The sequence below is a fragment of the Mauremys reevesii genome, linkage group 7 (assembly GCF_016161935.1).
Source record: "Mauremys reevesii isolate NIE-2019 linkage group 7, ASM1616193v1, whole genome shotgun sequence".
In the NCBI taxonomy this organism is placed as follows: domain Eukaryota; kingdom Metazoa; phylum Chordata; order Testudines; family Geoemydidae; genus Mauremys; species Mauremys reevesii.
In genome coordinates this window covers 66,398,130-66,421,368 of record NC_052629.1, presented here as the reverse complement: position 1 = coordinate 66,421,368, position 23,239 = coordinate 66,398,130, and the positions used below count along the sequence as shown (strand labels likewise).

General features: G+C 46.6%; 1 protein-coding gene across 8 annotated transcripts in view; it reads left to right on the top strand.

Moving 5' to 3' along the window:
• The window catches only part of WDFY4 (WDFY family member 4), a 251,942-nt gene extending 229,466 nt beyond the window's left edge, over positions 1-22,476 (top strand). For 7 of the 8 annotated variants that reach the window (XM_039546658.1, XM_039546659.1, XM_039546660.1 and 4 more), the window contains 6 exons: positions 1,864-2,022; positions 6,357-6,536; positions 14,501-14,683; positions 15,503-15,590; positions 20,529-20,640; positions 21,860-22,476. In XM_039546658.1, the coding sequence (XP_039402592.1) occupies positions 1,864-2,022; positions 6,357-6,536; positions 14,501-14,683; positions 15,503-15,590; positions 20,529-20,640; positions 21,860-21,926 (789 nt within the window). In that variant the 3' untranslated portion in view covers positions 21,927-22,476. Of the gene's footprint in view, positions 1-1,863; positions 2,023-6,356; positions 6,537-14,500; positions 14,684-15,502; positions 15,591-20,528; positions 20,641-21,859 lie in introns of those variants that run through there. The other variant, XR_005601150.1, reaches the window with a different exon arrangement.
• Positions 22,477-23,239: the final 763 nt, after the last annotated feature.

Here is a 23,239-nt window from a genome sequence, read left to right as displayed (position 1 = left end):
TCCGTGGGTATCTGTTTTATATCCACAGATATCTGTGGGCCATTTTTGCGGATAGTGCGGATGTGGATACAAATTTTGGATCTGTGCAGGGCTCTGACTGTAAGACCTGGGCAAGCAGCTGTGAGGAACTGCGGCACGGACCCTCCACCTGCCCTGGGTGGCGGTCTGGGGGGCAGGGACACTGGGCGGGAGGCTGCTCGGGCCCCCTGCCCAAGGCAGGTGAAGGGTCCAGCATGGCTCCCTGCAGCTGCCTGCCTGGTTCTTACCGTGGCCGGGCTGTGACTTTCTGGTCAGGGAGAGCCACACTGGCAGCTGTGGGGAGCCTGGGTCCCTCCACACACACCCCTCCCTTGTGTAAGGGTCAGGAGGGCAGAGACACGGGCTGGAGGCTGCTTGGGCCCTCTTCCTAGGACAGTTGGAAGGACCCAGGCTCCCCACAGCTGCCAGCGCAGCTCTCCCTGATCTGGCTCGGGCCAGAGGGTGTGTCTCGGAGCCCGGCCACAGTAAGAGCCGGGCAGCTCCACAGGACACCCACCTGGCCAGACCAGTGTGGAGCCCAGCCGGGGAGCCATGGGGAACTGTGGTGGACCCTCCACCTGCCCACAGTGCAGGATATGGGCCTAAGAGCAGCCCACGACCGTGTCCCCACCCCCAGACTCCCCACCCGGCTGAGGACAGGTGGAGGGTCTGTGACTCTGCACAGGCTCCTCACAGCTGCCTGTGGGGCTCTTCCCGACCAGGCTCCGGCGAGGGGTGTGTGTGTGTGTGCGCGCCTTGAAGCCTCAGCCCAGCCCTGGAGTAGAGCCCTGCAAATCCACAGATATTCACAGATCATTTTTGCAGATTGGCTGCGGATACACATTTTTGCATCCATGCAGGGCTCTAGAACTGATTCTCTGACTTCTTTACTGTAAGGAATCAACATTACACATCGCAGTGCTGCGTGCATGCTGGAGTGCCAGCAACCAAGGAGAGCGCAGCGGTCTCTCTTAAAAGGATGGATGGCCAGTGCTAGTGTGGGGCTCAGGAGAACAGCGTTCAGTTCCCTCCATAGTTCATCAGATGTTCAAAGTAGCAGAAACCTTTCCCTTTTCCTTGGGAAGCTCAGTGTGTACTGAACGATTTGCTGTGAAAACACACAGAACCAGGGGTCACCAGTGGGGATAGAATCCAGGGATCCCTGCACCAAAAGCACCAGCCTCTACACTTGAGCAATGCCTCTACCTATGAGTAAGTAGTAGGTTGTTCTATCTATTTTAGGTACTTATATGCCCCCCCCCATCACTGTAGAATATGAGAGCACCACAATCTGTAATGTATTTATCCTCACAACATGCCTGTGAGGTAGGGAGCTGCTTATCCCTATTGTACAGGTGAGGAACTGGGCACAGAGAGACTAATTGACTCACTCAGAATTACACAGGACACCTGTTGCAGAGCAGAGAATGGAACCTGTTCCCTGAATCTTAAGCTAGTGCCCTAACTGCCAAATCATCCTTCCAATCCAGCCAGCAGGTAATGGTTGATTCACTCCCACACCAACATACACATAGCCATGCTGATACACACGCAGGCAGTGAGAGCAGAACTGAGAGGAAAATTTAGTCTTTAGTCTGACTTCACTGTGAGTTGAGGATGCCCCGCACCTTGTAGGACTGGGCCCTTTCTTTGACTGATCTTTGAGCCCAACCTTCCTTTCATTCTTGAAAACGGGTAGGAGGAACGTTCCTTTCCCAGCCTCAAAGGGAAGATGAGAGCTTGGTTCTCAGGCCCCGAATCTGTTCTCTGGTTTAAATATTGACATGCTGCAATCAAAGGAATCTGTGCAACAGAAATGGCTGCCAGTGTTTTTACCTTCTGCAGAACACTATGACACTCGAATGCATGGCAGATTGGGGCAAGTGTCTCTGTGCTGTATGTCCCACACCAACTACTGTCATTACCTCTGGAACGAGCGCCGTCGTGTGTGTCTGGGAGCTTTCCCTGGTCAAGGACAAAGTGAAATGCCTGAACTTGAGACAGGTACAGTACCACAGCTCACCTGACGTGCCAGCTTAGTAAGTACAGGTCTGAGATCAGAGCTGGGAAGGGGTTCGATGAAAGCTGTTCCTCTACCAGGGTGACAGAGAAAGATGGTGCAGATGGCATCACACAGCATATCAACCTGCCACCCATTCATGCACTGACAATGACAAATGGACTCGGGAGCTAACCCAGAGTTGTTTTGACGAAACACTTTTTCAACACAAAATGCCATTGTCAAAAACAAACCTTTTTTTGCAGAAACGTGTCATTTTCAATGAAACTTTTGTTGGGAAGGTTTCTCAGGTTCAAAGTAGGGATGCTCTGGGTCTCCCATATTGTAAGTGTGTGTTTAATGACTAGGCTATTGGCTATTCTGGGGTGGGGCTCAGGTCCTTGATTCACAGCATGGATCTCTCTCTTTCTCAGGTGAGCACCCTAACCACTGGCAGTTGGCTGTTCTGGGGTGAGAGGGCATCTCTTTCATTCTCTCAGGTGTTTGGCTGAAAATTTCAAAAGGTTTCAGGTTCGATACAAAACCAAATGTTTGAAACATCAACTTTTTTTGTGAAGTAGAATTCTTGTTTTCCGGCCTTCCCTATATGTAACCCCATACAGGGTTGGCTGTACCTGTCTCTAACAGACTCCTGAGCAGTCTGTCTTTTTCTCTCACTTTGGCAACACTAGTATAGCTTGCTATGCCCTCAAGTCTTGAAAATAAGAAATATACCCTTCCACTCCAGCCTCCCGTGGTCCTTCACCCTACCCAGCTCCATCTGAGTCGTTATGTATTGTTCAAATGGTTCCCATTTCCTTTTTTTCTAGCTGGGTCAGGAGGCAGGAGCACCAAAACATTGAGAGACTTCTCTAAACAGATTCCCAGCCCAGTATTTCTGGCCAAGAAGGTTCAGATAAGTAACCAGAGTTCTGGATACGTTACCTATCCTGAATTTGGAACCTTTGGTGAAATAATAAGGGGAAGCATTCATGAGGTTTGAGTGACATGAAGGTATTCATGCCATAGAAATCTGCTCTGTCCATTGGTTCCTGCAGAAAAGACTCAAAAGAAAATTCAGGTTTTCCCAGATCCAGGACAAGAACATATTTCATTTGTCATAGGCGATGGGAAACATCAAAAGGCTGAGTCTGGGTTGAGCTCAGAGAAGCCCCCGGACTATTATCTATTTAGCTAGACCCCTTGGCCCTGCAAAACGGGGCACAAATTGTAGTTGGAACAACTCCTGACATGAGATTCTAATACTTCCTGCTTCTGAAGAGACCCAAAATCCCATCAGAAGACCTTATCTCATGAACTTTAGCCTGTCTGTTTCCTCTCAGAACCCAGGACACAGACAAGAAAGGGAAAGAAACAGCACTAGGGTAAAATCTAAGCAACACGTTTTGGAGATCAAGAAAAGTTCAGTTCAGGGTCAGTTTGCGTTTTGGGCAAAGCTTCAGGGAGGTTCTGTTTTACCTTTACTGGTTTGCCATTCTCGTTAGCGGCCCACGATTTATGACTGACTTTTGAGGAACTGGTGTTGCTAATGTGTATGCTGCAATTAAATGATATTGCCCATATTCCACAAAGTACCGGTGTGAGATCACGCAATGCCAAAGACTGCCTGGATTTCCTTTCTGTCTCTGCTAGCAGAGGGCATTAGTCATTTAGACGACTCTCTGGCCTAGATGTCAATCTGAATTATGCCCCTAAATGTCTTCCAGTGAATTACATGCTGTTGTTTCATGGTCGTCGTTTATTCTGCTGAACAAAACTATTGTATCGTCATCCCTGAAATACTGAGCTTCACTTAAGTAAAGCTGATGTGCTATAAAAGTGATGCTGTTCACTTATCAGCCTTCTCAAGGGACTAATGCGTTCTTGTTTGAGTTGGAGTAAAAGACAGAAACTGTGTTTCAGCAGGAAGATCTTATTCCCTTCTTAACGGGCTGCCTCCAGAGTTTTGTGTAGCATTGAGGATGCAGCATAATAGCCACGGTATCCGTCTGTGCAATTTTATCTGACCCACGCTCCCATAACTCTGCACCAAAGGAAACACGTAGCCGGTTCGGATAAGCATCCAGAAGAGCTGTGTTGCGCCTTTCAAACACAGACCCATGGTGGAGTGGGTGCAGCAGAGCCACAGTGCACCCCTGCTGAGTCACCCTTGTAGCAGGTGCAGAGTTTCCTTTTGTGGCTGACCAGTGTATGGAGGGGGTGAAGTATGGCCCTGGCTCTTCCCAGCCCCGTTCACAATGACCACTGCTACTGCCACAGGCCATATGCAGTCTTTGCGCATGAGCAATCAGAGACCAGGGCTCTGTCTGCCCTGAATTGGCAGCACTGACTGCCAGCCTGAGCCCTAGGAGCCCAAATCAGCGAACCTGGGCCAGCAAAGACCGCACTGCCAGTCTTGCATATCTGTGTAGATGTAACCGGAGACTCAGGTTCACATCCCTGCTCTGGTTCAGACACTGAGTCGCTCTCTCTCTCTCTGCAGCCCACTGAATATTTAATTATCTATACAGAGTGGAAGAGCTCCAACAGCAGATACGGAGAAAGCAAGAGGATGACTCAGTAGTGTGGTGATCAGGACACTTACCTGGTCTCCCACATCCCAGATGAGTGCCTGCACCGGTGGGCTATTCAGGAGTGAGGTGTGTCTCACTCTCCTGAATTCCATCCAAAATTCCACCCTCAGAAACTCTCCCAACAAAATATTTGTCAAAACCAACATGTTTCCGCAACAAGGCTCAGTTTTGATGAATCAGCGTTTTGTTCTATTTTGTGTGAACCAAAAAACTCCAGGTGAAATTGATCAGCAGCCACCTAGTTCTGTGTCGTGTGGGAACAAACTCCACTGGTTACCATAGTGTAAATCGCCACTGGTTACACTATGGTTGTAATTTATGATTTATGGCTGCCCTGAAGTTCCAAGCCTGCCCCAAACTCACCCCACAGCCTGGAGCCCCCCAAAGCTCAGTTGGGAATAGGCTTCAGGGCTGGGATGAAAACTTTGCACAGCTTTGCTTAAATCCCTTCTTGTGCCATTATCTTTTACCCCTGAGCTCATACTTTGATAGGGTCTAAAATTATATCCAACCCTGTATCTCAGGCCCATGTCAAGCCTAAAATAATTTGAGACACCTGAAAGTCATCTCGGTCCCATATAGCCTGGTGCAACTGAGCATCTTCACCAGAGGGATTCATGTTTAAATGCCGTTGACCTAACAACCTTGGCAAATAGCAGCATTTATTAGATGGCCAGCAAGAAGTTGGGCTGACACAGGAGGAGAGTATATGCCATACGTGTTCTGAGAGGTCAACAGGGACATTCAGGACTGAAACCCACACTGAACTGAGTCAAACTCTAGAAGTTCATTGATCATTCCATGCAGAGAAAGCCAGCTGGGAATTCACCTCTCCAGTTAAAATTAACGTTACAACTCTGGTGTGACGTTCAGGGAAGTCGAGTCACAGCACTCATTGACTTCAATACAACTGAAAATCAGGCCCAGGAATTTTAAAGAAAGCAAGTAGGGCCTGATTCTCCATTGTCCAACACCTTGTACCCTCATTTACACCACTGCATGTTGAGTGTAAAACCAGATCAGCATATCACATCTATTAAATGAAATGACTTTATTAGTTTCTGTCCATAATACATTGACTACAATTAAGGTTTTTTTTGTAATGGAAAACCTAAATTTTGGGGCTAAACTAAACTGGCTGTGTCTCTTATGATAGAGATGCTTACAAAATAGTGGGGGAGGGGTGAAAGAAAGTAATGTTTAACAGAAAGAAAGGTTCCCAGAGAGGTTTATTTTAATTATGCAAAACTTCAGTATTCGAAAAAAATATTGAAATGGTCTGTATTGGGTATAATAATAGGGAGAAATGTCTCAAAAATGTCATTGAAAATGTTTTGTATTTAAAAATTTTACAAATGTTGAACAGCTCTAACCTCTGAGTATGAATCTCACCTTGATAAGGCCAGAAGGGCAAAAGGTAAGAGATGTTTCACACTGCTAACCAGGGCTAAAAATGTAAGTGGGTGTTTTATATGAGGCAGTATGGTCAAATAGCTATAACACAAGTCTAAGGAAAAGGAGATCTGGGTTCTGTTGCCACCTCTGATTCAGTGGGTGAGCTTTGGAAAGTCACTTAACCTCTCTGGGCCTCAGTTTCCCCATCTGTAAGTTAAGGACAAGGGAGCTCTGAGACTCTGATTTTGTGGAGTAGATCACATGTTCTTGCTAAGCTGATCCCAGTGGGAATGTGGATCCCTAGTAACCCAGTTGCTTGACTGTGGTTTTGGATTGCTTTGTACTCCTAGGCTTTGTATGGACACACTCAGGCCGTGACCTGCCTGACCGCATCTGTGACCTACAGCATCCTTGTGAGCGGATCCAGTGACAGAACCTGCATTATATGGGACTTGAACCAGCTGACCTACATCACCCGTCTCCCTGCCCATAGGGCCAGTCTCTCTGCTATTGCCATCAACGATTCAATGGTAAGAACTTCATTTATCATCCTTCTCCTGATGTGTTCAGGAGCGTTTCATGATAATGTAAGGGGTGCTCTTCCCAACGTAAAAACATCCTGAGATGCTGATCAATTGATTTTCCCTTTTACAAAGGTTGCTAATAGTACTCTTAAGGATGAGAAGGGAGCACTAAAAGGTACAATATAGACAAGTAGCTAAGTAGAAGCATCCGTGCGTGTGTGGCTGGATAGTAAGATTAAACCCCTTGATTTGTGAGCTGGCTTGAGAAGCATAGCAGTATAGTCCCTTGCACTTCTGCCTTTGGCTCACATGTGACTCTGTTGCTTCCATTGATTTCTCCTGACATGCATGTGTTACGGCAATGCCACCTGGGACTAATTAGACCCAAGTCCTCTTCCACAGTCTACTGGCTCTGGATGTTCCTGAATCAGCAGTCTCAGCCAGCAGACAATTACCTGACGTGTTATTGTTTTATTTCCTCTCCAACCCTCCCTGCTAGAAGGAGGCTTGTAAAAATGGCCATACTGGCTCAGACCAATGGTCCAACTAGCCCAGCATCCTGTCTTCCGGCAGTGGCCTGTACCAAATGCTTCTGAGGTAATGAACAGACTGGTGCAGTTATCAAGTGATCCATCCCCTATCATATAATCATAAAATATTAGGATTGGAACAGACCTCAGGAGGTCATCTAGTGCAACCCCCTGCTCAAAGCAGGACCAACATCAACTAAATCATCCCAGCCAGGGCTTTGTCAAGCCGGACTTTAAAAATCTCTAAGGATGGAGATTCCACCACCTCCCTAGGTAACCCATTCCAGTGCTTCACCATCCTAGTGAAATAGTGTTTCTTAATATCCAACCTAGACCTCCCCCACTGCAACTTGAGACCATTGCTACTTGTTCTGTCATCTGCCACCACTGAGAGAAGCCGAGCTCCATCCTCTTTGGAACCCCCCTTCAGGTAGTTGAAGGTTGCTATCAAATCCCCCCCTCACTCTTCTCTTCTGCAGACTAAATAAGCCCAGTTCCCTGACCCTTGCCTCATAAATCATGTGCCCTGCCTTCCTTATCATTTTCATTGCCCTCCAATTTGTCCACATCCTTTCTGTAGTGGGGGGCCCAAAACTGGATGTATACTCCAGATGTGGCCTCACCAGTGCCGAAGAGAGGAGAATAAGCACTTCTCTCGATCTGCTGGCAATGCTCCTACTAATGCAGCCCAATATGCCATTAGCCTTCTTGGCAACAAGGGCACACTGATTCATATCCAGCTTCTTGTCCACTGCAATCTCCAGGTCCTTTTCTGAAGAACTGCTGCTTAGACAGTTGGTCCCCAGCCATTAGCGGTGCATGGGATTCTTCTGTCCTAAGTGTAGGACTCTGCACTTTTCCTTGTTGTCTATCATCCAGACCCAGCATCTGGTAGTCAGAGGGTTAGGGACACCCAGAGCATGGATTGCATTCCTAACCATCTTAACTAATAGCCATTGATGGACCTAGCCTCCATCAACTTATCTAATTCTTTTTTGAACCCAGTTATGCTTGTGGCACTTCACAACATCCTTAGGCAATGCGTTTCATAGATTGACTATGTGTTGTGTGAAGAGATACTTTCTTTTGTTTGTTTTAAACCTGCTGCCTGTTAATTTCATTGGGTGATGCCAGGTCCTTGTGTACTGTGAATAACACTTCCTTATTCACTTTCTTCATGACATTCATGATTTTATAGACCTATTGTCGTATCCTCCTCCCCTTAGTCTTCTCTTTTCCAAGCTGAACAGTCCCAGTCTTTTTAATCTCTCCTATATAGGGATGGTGGTAGAAACGAAAAATGCATCTGCCATCTGTTCCCAGAAACACAGCTGCTTGCTCATCATTATGAAAATAATCTGGGTTGGATTTAACTGTAGGCAGTCAGCTCTCTTGGATGTGAATTCCCCCAGATCTCTGCTTCCTTAACAGGGCATTTATACGCCCGTGTTTCTATGTTCAGTTGATCTTCACAAAAGAGAACAGTGGTTGGGCTTGGTTAACATTTTTGTCAAGTCACAGAGTACTGTGGCTTGTGCTGAGAAGTGTTGGGGATGTATATTGATGTCATAGCAATAAGAAGTCCCAAAACATCTGTTTATCCTAACAACTGAGATTGTCAGCACTTTGGGGAAGGGATTTCTTCTGCATTTGGACAGAACCTAGCATGAGGGGACCTTGTCCGTGACTGGGGCTTCTGGGGTCCACAACTGCAATACAAATGAATAATAATAATAACTTCCACTAAAGCCCAAGGAGTGGGATTTTCCATAGCACTTAATGACAAATACCAATGGTCAGTGGGTAAAACTGCCACAGAGTTAGGCCAGCGCTTGACTGTTCTTGGCAGTCCCCTGCAAAATAAACTGGAGAAGCCCACACATTTTGAAATAAATAAAATAAAATAAATAGGAGTGCTGGGTTGATAGCCCTAGAGGATAAAATTATCTGTTTCCAAAGCTTCCTCCACTGTGTCACACCATAGGTTTCCGCTGGAGGGAGAGTGGGGTCAATTGTCCATGCAGTCCTTGGTTCCTTTGCCAAGCAGTGGGCCAATCAGAATCCATGACAGTGATGATGATTGTTGTGATGTGAGATTAGTGCAGTAGGGATTGGATTGAGACAGGGGTCACTGAGCAGTCGTTAGATCAGAGCTGATTGAAAATTTTCCAACAGAAGGCTTTTCTATTGGAAACCAAAACTTCCTGCAGGAACGCATTGATTTCAATAAAATCTCATTTTGGGGGGAAAACCATGAGAATAGTGTTTCTCTAAGGTCAACACATTCCATTTCAGTTTTTTGAGGACATAATGTTTCCATTTTTCATTCTGAAATGACTTTTCGTTTCAACATGCTTCATTTTATATTATAAAGACAAACATTTTTAAAATGTTGAAACTGAAATGGAATGTGTTGATTTTATCTTCAAGAAACATTTGACTTGATCCACGGGGATTTTTTTTTCCAGAAGTTTTGTGTCATGGGAAATTTTGAACTTCTTTGTTTTCATTCTGATTTGAAATAAAACAAATTTTGAAATGGAGGAATTAGCTGAAAAACAGAAATTCCAGTCTCCACACAGCTCTATGTTCGATTCTTATTATTTGTCCTGTGGTAGCAAGTAGGGCCCCAATACTAGGTCTATTGCGATGACACCTGGGGCCACAGTCATGGACCAGAACCCCGTAGTGCCAGGTTAGGCACTGTACATGATTAGGTATATTACAGTAGTGTCTAGGTGCTCTAGTCATGGAGCAGGACCCTGTTGTGCTAGGTGCTGTACAGACATAGAGCAAAAAGGTGATCCTTGCCTTGGGGAGTAAGAAAGAAAAAACTTTCTGTAGCTGCTGATCTCAGTCGGATTTCAGTCAGTGACGTAGACCTGAAAAACTCCTTAGCCTGATTACCAAATCAGTGAGCCTCCCAGGCCCACATGCAGTTAAAGAAGTTTAAAGGCTGGTTTACACTGAAAAGTTACGTCGGCATAGCTACATCTCTCAGGGGTGTGAAAAGTCCACACCCTGAGGGACGTAGTTAAGCCAATCTAACCCCCAATGTACGCATTGCTAGGTCAATGGAAGAATTCTTCTGTTAGCCTAGCCTACCACCTCTTGGGGAGGTGGATTAACTACAGCGGTGGGAGAACTACTCCCATCGCTATAGTCAGTGTCTACACTGAAGCACTACAGTAACACAGCTGCAGTTGTGCTACGGTAGCATTTCAAGTGTAGCCAGCGCCCACTGTTTCAGTTCTTTCAGTACTGGCCATGCCATTTCAAATAAACCCTTCTCAGTCTGCCTCAAGATTTTTTCCACTGTGATGTGAAGAGCCCTGGTCCAAAATCAGGAGGAGGGAAAGGCATGGCAGTAGTTAATTTAAACCAGATGCACACTGCTTATTTAAGGACAGATCAGCCTCTGCCAGGAGCAGATGGACTTGCTGCTGCTATTCTATTTTAGCTGGTTCCTAAGGGATGGAAAGTTTGGATGGAATTTAAATTGGGGAGTGGAACCCAGGAAGTTTAATCAACATGCACTTGTAAATAGATCAGGTGCAATATTATAAACACTGCATCCTAGAGGCTGCTCCTAGGCTTTGAATATCTGCATTTTCCTTGCTCTTAAGGCTTCAGAGATCTGTGACTTTCTGCTCCCACTTCACACACACAATTGCCCTTAAAGCTGCACACACAAGCACTACGGGGAGAGGAGAGACTCGGTTGTGAAGGGTATTATTACCATAACACTAAACACTCTGGGGGGGCAGAGGAGGATGCTGAACTGGACAGAGGTTTAGGAATTGGTATCCACATGGTGAATTACTGATTTGTGAGAATGGTTATTATTATTAATATTTTGTATATGTATCTCAGTAGCATAAGAATGGCTACACTGGGTTAGACCAATGGTCCATCTAGCCCAGTGTCCTGTATTCTGTCAGTGTCCAGTGCCAGGTGGTTCAGAGGGAATGTACAGGACAGGGCAATTTGGAGTGATCCGTCCTTTGTCATCCACTCACAGCTTCTGGCAGCCAGAGGTTTAGGGACTCCCAGAGCATGGGGGTTGCATCCCTGACCATCTTGGCTAATAGTCATTGGTGGACCTATCCTCCATGAATTTGTTTAGTTCTATTTTTAACCCAGTCAAAGACCCAGGACCCCATTGTGCTAGGCACTGTACGAACACAGAATGAAATGCAAGTCTCTGCCCTAAAGCGCTTACAATTATCTACATTAAATATTAAGGGTCGAATCCTGGGGCAGTTCTTACTCTCCCCTTGCTCCCATGAAATCACTAGGAGTTCTGCCAGAGCAAGGACCTAGTGAAATCTAATTAAGGGGCTTAGGATTCAGCCCTCAAATTTTATTACTATTTTTCCTTCATTCTCTACATTTTCTGTTGGCTTTGTTTCTTTTTTAACCTTTCAGGGTTGCCAGGGTGTTTGGGGATTAGCTTATTTGGGGGTTGCTTGTCTAGTGTTCAATGAAGCAGATGGTTGCTTGGATCAAGAAACAGCCTTGCATGTTGGGACCAGTAGGCTCTACCGGCAGGCTGGCTGCCTCTTTGCCTTGAGGATGGCTCTGTTTGTGCTTTGGGATGATGCAGGCACTGCTTTCCCCATGATCCGGCACAGGGGCTTTGGCTTGGCTCCAAGGTGCTGCCATCTGAGTAGTCCCCAGATTTATTCCACTAGATGCTACGGCAGCTACAACCCATCCCAACCAGAAGGAGGCATTGGCAATTGCCATATTGCAGGCAGGTGGGGAGCAGGGGTAGTGGTGATTATTTGAACAGAAATGCCAAGCTAAGTTACCCAACACTCAGGAGCAGCCTGGGATGGGCCAGTCTCCCCTTCAGGTTTCAGGCTCTTGCAGACATGATAGCCAAACCACTATGCCTACCATTCTAGGATACAGCCTAGAAGTGTCCCTGGAGGGGAGGCATAAGAACCACATGCAAGTTTAGTTGCTCCCCATCTATCTATCGATCGATCGATCGCTGTATCCTTGCAGTGTTGTTGAACAGAGTGGGATTACAATGAGATAAAAATCCCTACCGCTGAGGGGCAGGTTCTGCTGGCCAGTTACAACAGCCTTGTATCAAAGAGAACATCACCGTTCAGTGTCCGAGTGAAGGGCACCTGGGGTTCAGGAACATGCCCAGTTCTGCAAATCTCTGGGGTCATGAGGAATTTTGCAAAGCAAATTTTGTTCTTCAAAATGTCTCCCAGCTTCATTCTGCCTTGTAAACAATGCTGAGGCTAGTGGGGGAGCAAACGGACATGATGAAGCGTCTGTTGGAGCTGCAGGAAAGCCAACAAGAGCATAGACCCCCGCTGCATCCACTGTATAACCGCCTACCCTCCTCCCCATGTTCCATAGCCTCCTCACCCAGATGCTCAAGAACGTAGGCAGGGCAGGGGAGGAGGCTCTGGGCACCCAGCCACTCCACACCAGAGGATGGCCCAAGCAACAGAAGGCTGTCATTCAAACAGTTTCATTTTTAGTGTGGCTACAAAAGCAATGTGGCCTTGTCCTTCCCTCCTCCCCCACCCCACCTGAGCTACCTTGTCCATTATCTCATTTTTTTTAATTAATAAAGAAAAAATGCATGGTTTCAAAGCGGGGAGGGTGGTTGGCTTACAGGGAATTAAAATTAACAAAGGGGATGGGTTTGCATCAAGGAGAAACACACACAACTGTCACACCGAAGCCTGGCCAGTCATGAAACTGGTTTTCAAAGCCTATCTGATTGCCCTGGTGTCTGGCACAAAACGATTTTCTGCCATTGCAGGGGGGCTACTGATGACATGTACCCAAAACCACCTGTGACAATGTTTTTGCCCCATCAGGCATTGGGAGCTTAACCCAGAATTCGAATGGGCAGCGGAGACTGTGGGAACTGTGGGATAGCTACCCACAGTGCACTACTCCATAAGTCGATGCTAGCCACGGTAATGAAGACGTACTCTGCGTATGTCCACACTAAGCGCATTAAGTCGGCAATCAACTGTATAAAATCAATTTCTAAAAATCAACTTCTATAAAATCAACCTAATTTCATAGTGTAGACATACCCTTCTACAAAGGAAAGTGGACATGAACCGGCCCTTGCAACCGGAGCAGATTTCCCAAGCACTTCAATCAAAACGCACTGTTTTGGGTAAAATATAAAGCAGATTTATTACCTACAGCAGATATATTTTAAGTGATTATAAGTAATAAGCATACAGATCAAAGTTGGTTACCTAAGAAAAATAAAAGTAAAATCACAATCTGAGTTCTGTAAATTAGACAGTGTTTGAATCAAGCAGTGTCTCACCCTGACGGATAGTACAAGCAGGTTACAGCTCGTCCAGATACAGGCTGGGACTCTCCTTCAGCCTGGGACCACCTCCCCAGTTCAGCCTTTTACCTCTGAATGTCTTTCCAGGTGTTGAGTTGTGGGGGGGAGAAACAGGCCAAGTGATGTCACTTCCCCTCTTTTATAGTCTCTTCCAGCTTGCTGGAAAGACCATTTGCTATGACGTGAGTCAAGCAGTCTCCATTGTCTACATGCCATCTGTGAGAAGTCTCCATTGTATACGGTTCCTTGGATAGTCCTTGGGAGTGTGGATTCCCTTTAATGGGCCATCAGCACATCTGGCTCCTCCATTGTTGCACCTGAAAGGCTGATTGTGGGTGTTCCCATCTTTACAACATATTTCAGTAACACACACAGAGCAAAACTTCATATCTTCATCCAAAGGCCACAGGCATTATTGTTCCAACATCGGTATCGTGCCTATTCCTTTGGCAATGCTTGGCAACCTCGTCTTTCCACCACCCGATGTTATTTTTCTAATTTCTTTACTAGTTCTGGTGTGTGAAGTTTACTTGCATGCACTGCCTCAGCTGACTTTTGTCCCTCAAGAGCAGAATGTAGTAAAAATACCAAGCTGGTAACTAGAGCTGCTGGAAAATTTTCAAATGAAAAGTAATTTTGTGGGGAAATGGCCTTTAAAAAAAAATTCACAATAACTTATTTTTCCTTTTTTTTTCTTCAATTTTTTCACAATTTTCTGTGATTTTTTTAATTGAAAATGTTTTAGAAAACTTAATCAAAAATGGTTATCAGTGTTGTTTGTTTACCTAATACTGTATTTTTCATTATATGAAAGAACCATTTTCATAAAACTTTTGATGAAAAAATTCAACAAAAAAGTGAAGAAACTGCAAGTGAATCTGTTTCAAACCCTGCAAAATGAAATTCCAGAATTTTTGCTTCGAAATTCCAGAATTTTGAATTAAAAAAAAATTCATTTTTTGACCAGCTCTTCTGCTGAAAAGAGTGGAAGAGAAATAAAATGAAGAATGGGCAAATGTCATAGATTACAAGGGCCTAACAGCCCCATGTGGTATTTGTGGGATCTTGAAATAATGCTGCTTGGTATATTCTAGGGTGACATTGCCTCTTGTGCTGGATCCTATTTACATTTGTGGACCATCAATGGCCAGCCTCTGGCAAGCATCAGCACTGCCTGCGGCCTGGAAGGAGCCATTGTTTGCTGCTGCTTTGCTGAAGTAATGGACTGGGACACATGTAGCATCATCATCACAGGGGGCACAGATGGAATTGTGAGGGTAGGTGTCATGTTTTTGCTAAACCAGTTCTGGATTGAAGTCAGAGTTTCTGTTACTGAGTGGGGCGACAGTGGTTTTCATTAGCTCCACATTTCCCCTTAGACACATTACAAACAGAGAGTGATCATGTAATCCAGAAATGAAGGGATGTAATTTGTGGTGCTGGTGGGGAAAATGCTAAGCGTTCACCACAACAAATTTAGAAAGAAACCAAATGATGTTGTTTTGTTTGAAATATTCCTCGGAAATTTTCAGTACGAATTATTTTTTTCCAAAAACTGGAAAATTGTGTTTTCGACAAAAATGAAAGAGTTCATTCATCAAAAAGGCATTTTTTTCATTGGAAAAAAATGTTTTAGTGAGTTGTTTTTCAACCTCTCTGATCATTTGGAACAGGGGGGCAAAATTTTTCAAGAGGCCTCTCATCCCCCTGAGAAATTGTTTTGAAAATGCTGTTCATTCTGGTCTATTCCAAAGGCAAAAACAACATTTCTGATCAGAAGTGTGTTTAGGCTTCTGGGATAAAGCATCTGTGTCCAAGGAGAAGGACACTTCATTAGAGACAAAGAAATCACTTGCAGCCCTACCTTCAGGCTGGTGGTTGAACTTCAACAAGAGAGTGCTGTCTCTAACAAAGTCCCTGTCTAATTGTCTAGCAACTGCATGGAACCCAGCAGGACAGCTGATCAGGGACAGAGCAATACCAACCTCGGATCCAGCCATCGTACCTTGACCTTATAGAGATTCTATGAGCCCCAGAACTGATGTGTCTTAGTTACACCTCTGCATTTTCTAACCCCTCCTTTCTTGCCCATACAGTTATGGAAGACAGAATATGCAACAGCCCCAGGCCAGGATGTTGGATCAAGATCACAAAAAGCCACAACGGAAGATCTGGATAACAAAGGTACAACCTGAACTGAAACACTGCTGTGTTGTGTGCACTGCATAGCTGGGAGAGAGACACAGCTAGGGCTAGGAAAGGCTACTGAGATTCAGAAAAACTGAGGAACCCTCCTTCCCCATCCCCCACAAAACCTGTCTAGATCTGAGCTCTTGGACTGGATTGAGTTCACCTTAATAACTCACCTGGGAGATGAGCTGTCTCTGGCAAGGAGCCTGCACGCAGCCGCAGGACAGGGCAGCTTCTCTCCTCCTCCGCCTGGAGGACAGGACCGTTATGCCACAGTCAGCAGCCACAGTACTTTTCCAGTACCTGCAGAGTGACTGTGGGTTCACCCCTCCCATCACCCCAGGGCTCTGTGCGGCTCCCCCTTCATTTCTGGGCCTGAGTCAGGCTCCTGTCCCTAATCTCAAGGTACCCCATTGAAGCAGATCCTGGCTAGCTTAGAAACATGCCTCTCTGGGATGCTGAAGCTGAGGGCAGAGCATCCTGGGTGTAGATAAGAACAGCCATACTGGGTCAGACCAAAGGTCCATCTAGCCCAGTAGCCTGTCTTCCAATGGCAGGTGTCCCACAGGGAATGAACAGAACAGGTAATCATTAACTGTCACCCATTCCCAGCTTCTGGCAAACAGAGGCTAGGGACGCCATCCCCGCCCATCCTGGCTAATAGCCATCGATGGACCTATCCTCCATGAATTTATCTAGTTCTTTTTTGAACCCTGTTATAGTCTTGGCCTTCACAACATCCTCTGGCAAAGAGTTCCACAGGCTGACTGTGCATTGTGTGAAGAAATACCAGTACTTCCTTTTGTTCATTTTAAACCTGCTCCCTAATAATTTCATTTGGTGACCCCTAGTTCTCGTGTTATGAAAAGGAGTAAATAACACTTCCTGATTTACAGTCCTGGCCCTGGCTGTGGAGTTTCTTCCAAGTGGAGGTCAGCACAGGCCCTAGCCAGGGGCGCCGGAACAGAGGAGGCCAGTGGGGCATAGCTCCATCACTTTTAAAAGTGGGAAGGCTAAATAAGGTACTTGGATACGGCCATGAGGGGCCTTTAAAAATACCCAGGCAGCTAGGGCTGGATTCCCTTCTGCCCCGCCACCTTGTGTGCACACACAGCCATGTGCTAAATTGGGATGAAACGCTGCCACACCAGGAGGGCTGCATTTCACCCCCACTCTGCGCAGGGGTGCAGAGCTACTCCAAGTGCATGGCCCCAGAGAACCAGGCCTGGGGCTTTCCGAGCTGTGCACTCTCTTTGCCGATGCCATGGCCCGTTCCTGCTGAGCCTCTGCGTGGACCATTTCAGACCCGAATTGACCCCTCAAATCTGCAGCGGGGTCTCGAGTCTTATAGTCAGAATGTCCTACCAACAGGGGAGCTGCAGTTCCTTTGACTCAGGAGAAGGGGTTTAATGATGGGAGCCCCGTATGGATAGAGACAGACAGATGCTGGACATATTTATGAGCGTGACTCCATGACAGGGTTGCTTGTGATGCGGCAGGGGCAGGACTCAGCAACCCTGGGGCTCACTTCCGGTGCCAGAGTCCAGCCAGCAGGCCCGGGGATCAGCATGATAAAGTGCTCAGCCAGGAGGGGCGGGGAGCCGGTGGCATCACTGAACACAGAGCATTGGACTGGGACCCAGGAGACCTGTTTCCTTTACAACTGTTTGGGCAGAGTCAGGTCTGCATTGCCTCTCAGCTTTCCACCAGACAGTGTCCTCGCTTCCTGTCCTAAACCATGCTGCAAAATGGCTACACGTTCCACCCCAGAGGTGGCAGGGAGACCACTCCCCCACATGTGCATGGACAGCGCTGTGAGAGCCTTGTGCTATGTGAATGGTGCAACATTACTGTGGAATGTGCGTCGCTGAGGGAAGGCCTGCCCTGCCCTGCTCTGCCTTGGAGATACGGGGCAGCACTTAGACACAATGCAATGGGCAGATCCTGCCTGAAGCTGCTGATGCTGCAGCTGGGGGAGCTCAGTACTCACCTGTGGCAGGATCAGGCCCTAAGTGAGCCCTGGTTACCAGCTCAATAAACTTAATGTGCTTAATAAACCATCCTGCCGCAAACCTGTCTGCAAGAGGACACTGGCTGAAAGCCCCGTTGTGTCCAAAGGGCCCGAGGAGCTGCAGAGCCTCTGACCATAACATCTGTGCTGGTGGCTGTAATAAAGTGCCCTGGCCCGGTTCCAGGAAGGAGCCGTGCCAAACCCGGCACCTGGCTGGAGGGACAGAGCCTGGCTCGGCTCAGGGTACTGCCTTTGCCACCCACAATGAAGTGGGAGGCTTTTCAAGGCAGCGTGAGGCCAGCAGGGGGCCCCTGGAGCCCGGGTTTATTTATGTTTCCCCAACTGGATTCCTGAACAGCCGGTGGTTATGCTGGGCTGATGGCAAAGCTGTTAAAGGTAAAGCCGCGAGCCGGAGGCTTACGATGGGTTGAAAGCTACAACGCCGTCGTGGTAATAAAAGTCATCGGAGTTAAACGTTCCTGACCTAACAGATACAGGAGCCAATGCCTGCCAGGGCTCCGTTAGTGTCCACGGGCATTTTAAAATGTGTGTGTATGGGACAGAGAGAGAGACCAGGTGTAATTTATAACATTTATTTTTGTGACCCTTGTTGCTGAAGGCATTCGTGCTGAAGGCACTCCCTATTGTTCCAGGATTAGGCTTTCAGCTTGCATAAAGATATAACTACGGATGGTCATCTGCATACTAAGATATTCTACAGTAATCAGACATTGCAGGGGGAATTTTCAGAAGCACTTTGGTGACTTAGCAGCACAAGTCTCATTAATGGGACTTCAGCTCCTAACTCACTTAGGCAGAAAGGTTCATAAACAGCTATACAGGACCAAAGGATTTAGCAGACTGGATCAGTCTAGAGGTCCAGCTAGCTCAGTTTCCCAGCTGCGACAGTGGTCAGTACCAGCTGCTATGGAGGAAAGTGTAAAAATCCTCACTTGCCAGTTGTGGGATAACCTGCCCTCCAGCCTGGTTTCTAGTAGTCAGAAATTGGCTTAAGCCCTGAAGCAAGAGGTTTAATAGTCTGTCTAAATTTTATTGGAATTAATTATGATATTTATGATATTCTTGGTATCCATATTAATATCCAATCCATTTTTGAATTGTCATAAATTCTTGGCCTCACTGACTTCCTGTGGCAATGAGTTCCACAGTCTAATTACATAGATATAATTATGTTGGTAGATCTAATTACATAGGTGTATATTTATGCAAACTACGGCCACATTTGGGCTTTAATCCCTGGTCAGTCAGGAAGGGCTTCCAGAGCAGAACATGTTTCCTGGGGGAAGGTGAAGGCAAGGAGAGCAGCAAGAGGGATGTGGCAGCTGATTTTAAGCCAGAAAATTGGGGCAAGAGGGCTGAAGGTGGGAGGTGCCTGCTTGCTCTAAGCTGGATTTCTAACTAGGGCTGAAGGCAGGGGAGCAGTGGAGGGGTTTACCTGCTGATGTCTCCACACTAGAGAGCTGAACCCAGGGAACAGGGGGAGTGAGGGATGCTTCCCTGGTAAAGATGATCTCCCAGCAGAGAGGCTGGGTGGGGGAGGGGAGGGAGAGGTCCTGTTTGGAAGAGTGGAAGGGCTGGGATACCTGTCTTGGTAGAAGGACAGAAGAAGACTGATAGAGTCTCAGAGTGTGGAAGCTGAGGTATGTCAAGATGAGATGTCCTGGGATGCACAGGGGGTGATAAATGGACTTTGGTCTGTTTACACTATGGTTTTGTACTAAACTAGCCCCAAGGAGGCAAGAGAGCCTGACGTAGCGTCCTTGGGTTACTGGATAGGGAAAACTGAGGCAGGTGCACCTGTCATGCCATGGGCTGTCACAAGAGGGTGTTCCAGTCAGGGCCAGCATATGTTAAGCCCAGAGACTTCAGTTAGACTGAATCATTTCAGTCATCAGGAGGCAAAACTCTTGTGGCTGCAGACGAAGGATGGGAGAGACTGAGGGGTACCAATGCCTGTGGTGGCCCCTGCCTGAGGTGTACTAATGCCTGTGGTGGCCCCTGTGGGGATTGATTAGCTGAGACATGCCCAGAGGATCCCAGCAGGCAAACCACATGCCATTCTGCAGAGGAAAATGAAAAAAAAAAATCCAAGATCCCTGCCAATCTGACCTGTGGAACGTCCTTCCCAGCCCCAAATCCAGCCATCACTTAGACCGTGAGCATGTGAGCAAGAACCAGCCAGCCAGGCATCTAGAAAGAGGATCTGTTAAATACACACACACACATTCATTTTCTCACACGTGCACCCACAAGCAGCAGTGTCATTAATTATTAGTCAGTTGTGACATTTAATTACAGCAACGAGACGCTCCCCAAAACTCCTTGAATGACTTCAGAATGATTTTAGATGGCCTAATAGTCCCACATCTCATTCTACCCATTAAAGGAAATAAAATTAATCCAAAATGTGGCCATTAAGAAGACTGAAGTAACAATGACTGTTACATTGTTGGGGGCGTGTGTGTGTCCGTGTGTGCATATGCACACACACATTTAATTATCAGTTCTGTTCTGAGCAGATTTAGATAAGTTGATGATACCGGAGCTTTATGTAATTTATTTTTAGTAGGCAATTATAGGCTGCATTATATCCTGGCAGCAAGGTATTCTGGGGCATCTTATTAAGCATAGAGCCAGTAAACACTGATGAACAATTTTGCTGAACTAGGCATGCAATTTAGAAAGCAATAATACACAAATCCAATTTAGCACACAATTGGTACAGCCGCACGTCAGCACATGTAACTATCATCGCCGCAAATTAAATTGGGATGGGCCTATTCGGCAACAGCACAGGCCAAGATTAAATATATTTGTTCTCAACTTAACAACTTGCTGACCGTAAATAATCACCACCACCTCCCCGTCCCACAAGCAGTTTCTAAATATTTATTCTACAGGTGACAAGTGGGGGCAACATCTGCTTCTCTGCCGGGAGTTGAACATCAGCATGGCCTTGACTGGGAAACCAGCTAAGAATAATCCCACAGTGACCGCTCTTGCGGTAACCAGGTACAGTAATTTCCATTGCAATGCATCGTTTGTCCAGCAGAGGGCACAGTAGCAGCCCCAGTGATTCCAAGTGTCTGTTCTGAGTTACAGCTTCTTTTTATTATTTCTTAAAATATCAAAGTAAAATCCACCTGTCCTAATAAGATACAGCCATCCTGTGATATGGTCTTGTCAGCTCTCCCAAGCTAAGCCTGCTCAGGACTCAGCTGGGAGACCTCCAAGGAAAGAACCAGCTGTTGTAGGAAGCTGTTAGTAGTTGCCGCTCCTACTTCTGAATCAGGGTGAAACTGCTGTCCCAGTACAGTGCTAGGGGCCACTGGAGTTGCCATCTCTTGTCTTCGGGTGGATGTGAAAGTGAGGCTTTGACCAGAAGTGCTCTGTAAAGATCCTGTGATTTTATTCTCCAAAATGAAGAGGCTGTTGGACTCTGGTCAGATTCCAGGTAGCATAGCAAGTTAGCTTTTGCCTCACTAACTACCTCCTGCCATTTCAATTGGCTCCAAGGTTCAGCCTCATTTCCTGTCCTGTAATGTTGCTGTGCACTGGTAAATAGCTGCTGTGCTCCTCTCCAGAAGTGGTGGCTTTTCAGTGGTCAGCAAAGTGATTCCTGTAAACAGCATCATTAGATTGCAGAGACTTTGGGAGCGGGGTGTATCTGTTCCCTGCACTTTTGAACCTTTTGAAGCTCCCGAGTGTGTACAGGATTTAGAGATGTCAGAGGATAAAGCTGCCACATGCACCTACAGGAGAACTTGATTCCTGTAATTGTCTGCCAAACAGATTTATTGGGGGCAGTGCTACGTTGTATTGGAGATGAATGAATCTTAGAGCTTTTGGCAGTTCAGATCTAAATCCCAACTGGCTACAATGTCCATAATTGGCCAATCCAAACCTTGGATCCTAACCCCCTTGAACTCTGGGAAAGTTTGGCTCTGAATCCAGCTCCAGCCTTTGGAAACTTGGACCTGTATCTAGTTTACGTGAGAGTTCTTCAGGCTTTAATGGTGGAGAGCTCTTTCCAGTGAGCACTTTCTGTCCCAATTGCTGCACAAACCAGAGGAAAAAAAAACAGGAGTACTTGTGGCACCTTAAAGACTAACAAATTTATTTAAGCATGAGCTTTCGTGAGCTACAGAGAGAGTCTCGAACATGCAGCGCCAGTTTTGCCTTTTGTTATTGAACACTGTCTTTTTTTTTTCTTTTTCTTTTCTCTCCCAAGGAATTTCTCCAAGCTCCTAGTTGGTGATGAGAGGGGGAGGATATACAGTTGGGCCATGGATGGGTAGGCAGAAACAACAAGGAGCTCTTGGTCTCCTCCAACCTTGCGTGGTGTCGGTGGATGGAACGAAAATTATCCTTCAGAGTATACAAGATTTGGAAGGAAGAGTGGAGTGAAACGAATCTCAAGAGAGTCAGTGGACTGTAGGGTCAATTTGGGAGCAGAGGAGGAATTTGACATCCTCTGATATAGCTCCACCCCGTTATTAAAAGTAATAAGGTACCAGGGTCCAGTCCTGGCCATGCCGCGCATACAACCCCCCTCACTGAATTTGCCGGTGAGAATCACTGCCAGTGGTATAGTGCAGTGTGCTACCTGCTGTGTCTCCTGTGATGGGACTCAGTGTCCCATCCTGCTCCCAGTGAAATCAAGGGGAATTTTACCACTCTTCAATGGGAACAGATCTGGGCTCTGAATTGTGGGCCGCTGTATAGAATACAGCAGGGAAATGCTATCGAAATCTGTTTTAAACCGATCCTCATTGGCACGTGCATTTGAAATGCACATGAAATTCCTCTGTACAAAGTGGTTTTTGCATTAAATAAAATCCAGCTGTTTATTCATGTGGTTTAACGGGATGGTAATTGCTCATTGTACTCAATAGATGGTGGTCTGTGTGTGTGTGTTTCTTAACTTGGATCCAGAGGATGGTACGCAAACCTCGTGCTGGGATGTAGGTTGAACCTCTCAGACACTCTTCATGCTGGGAGGTTCGGACTGCAGGGCTCCCGGAGTGATCCTGGCCAGGGTTTAGATTTTATGTCACTGTCTGGGGGGAAATTTCGCCCACTGAAGTGGATGAAGCAGCAGCCAGTCGCAGGAACTGGGAGTGTGGCCCCCTGGAAGGCCAACAGGGCATTAACATGTGAAACCAGCTGGGACCTATGAAATAGTCTTGCTTGTGGATTGGTACTAGGGTTTCTAGAGGACAAGATGATACACCTGCATTAGAGATATCAGTGCTGTGGGGGGCTGTCAGTTTGTAGCCTGGAGTCCAGAGAATGATCTCATCAGAGCCCCTTCCTGCTTAGCAGGGCTGACAGTCCACCCAGCAGGGGGCAGAGGCACTCCCGCACCTCATTATTGCCTAGATGTTGGTTTCCGCCCATCCTGTGCTGCTTGGTCATGGGCTGCATCCCGATGGGTTCAGGAAGAGGGTGCCAGGGGCTGGTGACCAGAATCTCCCAGGTAAACATTTAATGCTGACCCACTTCCTCACCGGCTGCTGCTGAGAGAAACGAAGCAAGAGGAGGAATCAAATGCAAACTGAAAAGGAGAGAAGGAGAAGATCTCTTCTGCTTCTCCTGTTGCAGCTACTCT